The sequence below is a fragment of the Sturnus vulgaris genome, unplaced genomic scaffold, assembly GCF_052056855.1.
Source record: "Sturnus vulgaris isolate bStuVul1 unplaced genomic scaffold, bStuVul1.hap1 Scaffold_689, whole genome shotgun sequence".
Classification (NCBI taxonomy): Eukaryota; Metazoa; Chordata; class Aves; order Passeriformes; family Sturnidae; genus Sturnus; species Sturnus vulgaris.
This window is the reverse complement of record NW_028276631.1, coordinates 73318-80896: the sequence shown is the minus strand read 5'-3', so window position 1 is coordinate 80896 and position 7579 is coordinate 73318. Positions and strand designations below refer to the sequence as shown.

The window sequence follows — 7579 nt, the reverse complement described above, 5'->3', positions numbered from 1 at the left end:
TAATGCACACTATTTGCACACTCCTTGCACACCCTTTGCACTCACACAGATGCAGGAGGTTTCTCAGTTCTGGTCGGGGTTTTTGGGGCGTTCATTCCGGGGGATTTCCTCAAGGATTGGGACACTCCTTGATTCCATCCCTTGCCTGTCTCCCGAGCGCCACCTGTGGGCAGAGCGCGGTACTGCGCGCCTGCCTCTCCCAAGATGGCGGCTCGGGTGTCGCTCCCCGACCTTCTAACTCTGGCTGCAAAAGGAGGGTGGCACAGCAAGGAGCCCGCTCGCTCTAGTGGGATGCCTGCGCACGACGCCGACACCGATCCCACGGGTGCGATTTTCGGCGGCGTTTCCAATCGTGCGGACATCTCCTTCAGCCCGCTTCGGCCCGGGGGAAGAGGGGCGGGGCCGCCAGCGATGGTGCCGGCGCAGCCCGGGCAGGCTCGGGGCGGAGCCGGGGCTTGGCGAGGCGGGGCACGGAGGTCCCGGGGACGGGACCGGGCGGGGCCGGGGCGGTGCTTTAGGGGCGGTCCCCAGTGGTCCCGGGCGGCACCGGGGGCGGGGCCGGGTGATCCCGGAGCGGTACCGAGCTGTGCTGGGGACGGTGCTGCAGGGGCGGTGCCGGGCCCGCCTCAGGGTGATTGAATGCCCAGAAATCGCCTCCTCTGCCCCGTGCTCACACTGAGCTGCGGGCTGCAGCGTGCTGTCGGAGCTCCGCACACAGCACGGATTTGGGCTTCCCCTCCTCTCAAACCCTCTCCCCCTTCTTCCTGCTCCTCATCTTCCTCTTTTTCCTCTCCCTCCGCCTCGCCCCCCTCCCCGGGCCCCTGACTCCCCCCGGGATCCCCTCCTCCGGAGGCGGCCCTTCCGAACCGACCCCCCCTCCAAGCCCCGGAGCCCGAGACCGTTAAGGTAAGCTTTTGAATTGAAATATCAGGATATTCACTCTATCCCACTGGCCTGAAATTTCAGGATTGTACGATTTTTTCTTGAAGCAGTTACCTTTGCTGCAGGATTGTGTGGTCACCAGTCTCCTTTCCTGTGACTCTTGTTGAAATTTGCTGTCAGATAACCGGCTAGTAACGAAATATTTGACAGAAATCAATGCTGTGAACGGACTTCACTGCAGCAGTTGATGAAAGAGCAAAGAAAATGTCTGTCGTGTTTACGCACCCCCCCGAGGCTGAATGAATTCTGATACTGTAATAAATCAGTGCAGTTGGTGCCTGCAAAGGTCTTGACATTGATCAAGAAGATATTGCTTTGGATTTTTACTTTTTATCAGCGTTTCTTTAATCTGTACTTCAGCACTCTAGCCTTTCATAAGTCTTCTCCGGTTTCCTCTGGCCCTGCAGAGTAGTCCTCTCTGTTATTGTCTGATCCCAGCTTTGATGCAAGGAGTACTTTTTGTCTTGAAAATTAGCATCCCCCTCTGCATATTTAAATTAGTTATTTGACTTTTGAGAAAAAGCTGGTCAGCTCGAAGTCCACCAGACACCAGAGGCTGCTGTTTTTAGCACCTTATTCAAAGAGGACATCCTTTAGTTACCTAAGTAGGGGTAGAGATTTACCCTTAGGAATAAGGAATAAATGCAACCAGACTGTCCTGCCAAGAAAAAAAAATCCAGTTACAGTGACTGAATTAGGGTTTAGTGGCCCTTGATCCTTGCAAGGGATTAAAGGCAGGTTCACTTGGTCTCCCAGCAATGAATGTCTCAACCGAAAGCTGCTCAAAATGTGCCGTTTTTCTGATGGTTTTGGATTCTTTTGCCAGGGTGGGAACATGGACTGCTTGACTTGTTCCTGTGTCCACTTTCCACTTCAGTCCTTTGCATTTTCTCTGAAGGGAAAGCAGGAACAGGGAAGTTGGGGCAGTTCCGTCAGCAGAAAGGCTGCTAAGAATAGATGGTAAGGACTTACTTTTCTGCACAGTGCCATGTAACTGAAGGCTCGTTTTTGGATTTCACATTCTGTTCCTGCCTGGTTTTGTGAGAGCTGCAGGTGCATTTCTGTTTCCAGACCCTGCCAAAAATAGTCGCTTATATTATAATGAATCCTTTTTCCTTCATGTTTTCTTGCTTTAAAAGAATTACCCTGTCAGATTGATGTGAGCAGCAGTTGTTTTTAGATCTGCTGGTGTTGTACACGGAGTAACTGTAGAACAAATGAGTTGTGATGGCTTCCTTGTATTTGATGTGTGGAGAGGAGCAAAGGCACAGATTCATCCTGTGTAATTGCAGTCGTCCAACGTAGGTGCCAGGGTCGGGAAGCTGGGCAAGGTTTCCTCTCTTGCTGGGCCTTAGGGGGAGGGAGTTGAACCCTGGTGTCACTCGGATTCCTTCCTCTTCTCCCTCCTCCTTTCTTGCTTGTAGAGCTGGAGCTCGGGGTCACCGAGTTTGGGTGCTCGCAGTCAGGGCCTGAATTTGGAGAGCAGGAAAGCGGGGGGAAGTTTCTAGGCACGTCAAAGCCTGTCTCTAGGGTGTGGGACTTGTTGGTCTTCCTCACCACCCCCAGCAACTTGCACTTCTCTCTGGACCTTGCTGTGGTCACAGCCCACTGCTCATTTATGTGACTGTTCATCCCTCTGCCTGATTGCTTTAAGTACAAGTAGCCTGATTCAGGTTTAATTTAGCAATGATTTTCCTCTGTTTCATCGGTAGTTTTCTAAAACTCCCCTACAGGCTATTTTGAAGGTGCTTTTTTCTTTTTTTTTTAACTGCCTGTGATGATAGAAAGCTGTACGGCCCTCTGAAAGCAGTATAACCTGCTTTCCAAAAATTACAGAAGTAGGATTTTTATTGTCCACTATGCAGCTGAAGTCCCCCTAGTGAGCCTCTTGAACTGAGGGTGAGGAGAGCGGCAGATACGACTCCTCATCAACCTGCTCTTCTTTTCGTTCCTAAAAGAAGGAAGCATGAAGGTAACTATAGAAAAAGATCTGCATCCCTCGGGGTTTTGTATTTTAGGTGTTTTGAGGTTTATTTACACACCTCCTCCTTTGTTTCCTGGACAGGTTTTACGTGACAGTGGAGCGTTTGAGTACACGTGGAAGGAGCTTTCAATTTGGCTGGAGCACTTGGATAATACAAAAGAAGACCAGAAGGAAGCAGTGATTCAGTTTTTGGAAAAGGTAACGGTGTTCAAATCAGCTGGATAAAAAAATGCAAAGAATAGTGTTAGTGGAAACTGGAGGTCTTGTTGCTATTGTTGAGAAACCTGTCAAAGACCAGCGAATGAATTCTGAGAAAAGCCTTGTTTGGGATTCTTTATACGGAGGTGGCATCCTTCTTGTGTTCAGTGGGAGGGCAGCCAAATGATTTGTAGGAAAATGAAATCCAAAAAGATCAGCTGTTATTACAGCATTGTTGGTGTTAAGGGTAGAGTGGTGTAGGTGTGGGTAGCTTTGATCTCCTCTTTAGGTGCCGACATTATCAGAGCTCAGTAGATGGTGGTCCTTGAAAAGGAAAGGTGACACTTGCTGTTTACTCTTCAGGATGTTGAATGCCCAGTGCTTTGCCTCCACTGTGGTCTGCCCAGGTACTCGGTGTGTGGTCGCAATCTAGGTGCCAAGTTGTGGTGGGTTTTTGTTTTTCCATCAGTGTGGCCTGTAGAGCAGGAACTGTAGACAGAATCCTGCAGAAGTGCTATGGAAGTTGTCCTCATAAAAGCTGCCCAGCTTTCAGCACGTGGTCGTTCTCAGTACCGTGTGGTTCCCCTGCACTTGCCAGCCAGCAGGTGCACTTACCTTTCTCCCCACCTTTGCTGACAGATCCTGCTGAAGCTGGTGGCCAACCCCTGTCCCTACACTGACAAGGCAGCAGACCTGGTTCAGGCAGCCAGCACGCTCCAGGTGGCTCTGTTTAAACAGGACTCTGATAACATCAGCATCCCCGTCTCTCACATTGATGGTATGTGGTAACCTGTCAACATCCCAACTCCATGACTTGGGGATACACTTTCTAGCCCTAATCAGCAAACTGGGGATGGATAACTCTGGCAGTCCTGTTAAGTAAGGGCCCTCCAGGATTCAGCTCTCCACGTGTTCTTGGTATCAGAAGTCGAAGTGGAATTGCCAAGTTGCCGCTTTACCTCTGAAAGTAATTTCTGCCGTGGTTGTGCCACTTGAACGGTATTTGAAATCTCTCTTCATGCTCTTGCAGCCGCGTTTTTGAACTCAAATGGAAATCTAGCCCTTCTGCCTGGGACTGTTGACAGAGTCATGGAATCCCAGAGTGGTTTGGCCGGCAAGGCTCCTTAAATCTCATCCAGTTCCAGCCCTGCCATGAACAGGGACACCTTTCAGTAGCCCGGGCTGCTCCAAGCCCCAGTGTCCAGCCTGGCTTTGGACACATCCAGGGATCCAGGAGCAGCCACAGCTGCTCCGTGCTGGACAGCAGCATTGAAAGGCAGAGTGAAGGTTCAGCTGTAATTTAGGGGTTGCACTTAACGTTGTATTGTGTGACAAATGTGGCTTTCATACTTTTTTTTAATTTTTTTTTTTTTTTTATTAAAAAGAATTAAAAAGATGCCTTGTATTCCTAGAGTGTTGCATTCTACGTCTGTTGTTTTTCCTGTTAGTCTGGATTCTTGCTTTGATGTTTTTCTTCACTTATTAGATGTCCTGGATATGGTGGATGTCCTGATCGAGGACAGTGATGGCTTTGATGAAGAAGTTGGGTTCTCTTTAAATGAAGACGTGATCATTTCCCTTCAGTGCTGTTGTCCCTGCTGCATTAGAAGCCAGGAATGAACAAGTCCACGTGGGCCTGGATGCTGATCCCTCTTGCTGGTCCATGACAGCATGTGACAGGTGAGATTTCCAGGTGTCTGATTTAGCAGGAAACTGGTTTGTTCCTTCTTGTGAGGAGGCTCATTGGCTTTGCATGGGCAAAGCCACTCCACGTTTTCCATCTAGGAACAGAGTTGGGGAGCTGTTTGAAAACAGAGTCCCAGAGGTAAACAGCTTGGCTCGGTATTTCTGTGTGGAAATAGAAGAATATCTGTGTCTTCTGATTTTTCTCTCGTCTTTCTTCCACAGGTGTTTTTGTATTCCTGACTTGGGTTTCCATCGGGGACACGTGGCTTGGAGCTCAGGAGCCGGATCGGTTCCTTGCCCACGGCAGATTGGTCTGCACTAGTGCAGGTGACGAATTACAGGATGGCTTGGGAACTCGGAAACAAGGAGAAGCAAGTCTTATGTGTCTTTGCAAAAGGTTTTGGCTACCACAGGGCATTAATTCAGGGAGTTAAGACTTCATCTTTAACGTTCTGTGCTCTGCCAGCATCACTGCGAGCCCTGAAAGCCTCCTGAGCTGTTCTCATACAGACCTATCTTGTTTGGTCAAAAAAAAAATCTTAGTTTAGTTTCGTCCAAGAAATGTTACTACTCTGTGCGAGCTCATGGGGAAGCTTTTATTTGGCATCTCTCAGTGGGACATTGAAAGTCCAACTTCCCATTTCTTGAACAGTCTGAGAGGCAGTATTACTTTCTATCATTTTTATCACAGGCATTTTAAACTTTTTGAGGAACCGGCAGGACTGTTTGTGCGGAGGCGTGCGGTTCACAGCCATCCTCTGTCCAACGTAGGATGGGAAAAAAAGGCTGGAGAGCTTCCTACAAGGGGCTGTAAGTGCAAATGACCAGGAGCCCGGGGTTTAGTCATGATGATTTAGTATTTCTTTAAAGACTCTGATTGATTTCATGATGCCAAAACCAGTATGAATAGAAGACTGAAGTCAGGAATCACGATGGTCTCCTTGGGTTTAAAAAGCTTTAATGGTGTTTCAAGACATTTGTATGAGACCTGGTTTGTTTTTTCTTACCCTTTTATTCAATCAAAAAAAAAAAAAAAAAAAAAAAAAAGCCTTGATCCATCACTGCTGCTGTGATGTGTGACAAATGCCTGTCCTCCCTCCACGTGGAACAGGTGAGAGGTGGAACTGAAGCCCAAAGAGTTTTCTGCCCACTGATAACATGTGAGTCATATTGGGAATTCTCTGCAGAATGGCAACAGTTGTTCTTGAATTTGGCCATGAGGGGAGTGGAACATGGCAGCCCGGGTCTGAGAAGGTGCAGTGCCAGAAGGAGAAGCTTTGAAATGTTAAATCAGGATTGATTCAGGTGACTCGCGACCGCGTGCTGTGCCCAGGTCCCTGGTAGAAATACTGTGCAGGGAAAAGCCAGAGCTGCCTGTGCTATGAGCTGAATTTTTTATTGGGGGGGGGGGGGGGGGGGGGGGACACGGTGTGTGAAATAAGAATGAGGTGCAAATGAGGGAATTGCTTGTGTGTGTGAATATTCTTGTCCTAAAGGAGCGCTGCCCGGTGCTCCTCCCTTCCTGTGCCCCTCTCCTGGTGAGCCTCTGTCCTGCTGGCCGTGCCTCTCTGTCTCCGTGCCTGTGCTGCTCCTTGCCCGTCTTTGCCCGCCCCGCACGGGCTGTGCTCGCTTCCTCTCTGGCTCCTGGGTTCCCTCTTTGTCATGGTACCCCTCAGTCCTTGCTGTGTGTTTGGCACTCTCTGTCTTTTCTCCGTCCTTCTCTGTGCCTCTGTGGTGCTCCCTGTGCCGTTGTTTCCCGTGGGATCCTTGTGTCCCGGTCACTGTCTGTCCTAGGGTGATGTTATGGTGTTTCTATCTCCAATCATGTGTCCTGATTATGTTTGGTATTATGTCCTGTGCTTCCAGGACTGACTCTGAGAGTGAAGCTTTGTTTTTGTCTTGTTATCAGCCGGCTCACCTCCCCCATGGTCTATGTTTAGGAGAGGTTTTAGCTCGGTTTGCTTGCTTGCCTGCTTGCTTGCTTGCTTGCTTGCTTGCCTGCCTGCTTGCTTGCTTGCCTGCTTGCTCGCTTCTGCCTCTTTTTCTTTCCTTCGCTTTGCCCTTGCTTTTTTCTTATTAGTTAGTTCAGCTAGGCAGTCCAACTTTTTCCCTGGACTGTTTTCTCTTCCACCCCGTCCCCTCCCTCTCCTGGATACCATCTGAACCTGTTCCGGACGGGGACCTGGGAAACCCCAAGAAACACCGGGAGTCTACACTCTGTCACCTGCAGCAGCCATTCCCAAGCGCCAGAGACTGATAACTGGGCGACCACTCGCCAGAGAGATTGAACTCGTCATCCCTTCAGAACGGTGAAAGAGTTTTTTGTCAGCTGGTGTTGTCTTTTTTCCCTGTGCTGGGGAGTGTCTTGCTTGTTAAATAAAGAGGTTTTTTTTCTCCCACTCTTCTCCGAGGAAATTCTTCCCGAACCCGGTGGGGTGGGGGGGAGGAGTCGTGGGGTTTGCTGTCTGGGGGCTCCTTCTGGAGGTTTTCCCCCAAATTTGCCCAAAACCAGGACACTGTCCCTGTTCATTTTTAATCCCTCCCTCTTGTGCTGCCCATCCAGCATGCCAGGGGTTTCTTTTCGTTTTTTGGTTATTTTTCGTTTTCATTTTTCTTCTTCTTTTTTTTTTTTTTTTAGGGGGGGGTTCCATTTCATCGTGCACCTTGATGTTGATTTTTCTTCCCTTGTCCTCTCTGCTGCCCCTCCTCCTTTCTGCCCCTTGTCCCCTGTGTCTGCAGGGCTGGGGAGGAACTTCAGCCCTTGTGGGG

General features: G+C 49.4%; 1 protein-coding gene across 1 annotated transcript; it reads left to right on the top strand.

Moving 5' to 3' along the window:
- The first annotated feature begins 1773 nt into the window (after positions 1 to 1773).
- On the top strand, positions 1774 to 5862 carry LOC148217553 (nucleolar pre-ribosomal-associated protein 1-like). Its single transcript, XM_088158567.1, has 4 exons — positions 1774 to 3124; positions 3764 to 3902; positions 4611 to 4804; positions 5033 to 5862. Exons 1-3 carry the CDS (start codon positions 2909 to 2911, stop codon positions 4742 to 4744), a joined length of 489 nt encoding a protein of 162 aa, XP_088014693.1. The 5' UTR covers positions 1774 to 2908; the 3' UTR covers positions 4745 to 4804; positions 5033 to 5862.
- The last annotated feature ends 1717 nt before the right edge of the window (positions 5863 to 7579 follow it).

Coding starts and splice junctions, on each gene's coding strand:
- LOC148217553 (XM_088158567.1), top strand. CDS start 2,909: ATGAAGGTAACTATAGAAAAAGATCTGCATCCCTCGGGGTTTTGTATT. Junction 3,125..3,763: donor TGATTCAGTTTTTGGAAAAG/GTAACGGTGTTC, acceptor CTTTGCTGACAG/ATCCTGCTGAAGCTGGTGGC. Junction 3,903..4,610: donor CCCCGTCTCTCACATTGATG/GTATGTGGTAAC, acceptor TTCACTTATTAG/ATGTCCTGGATATGGTGGAT.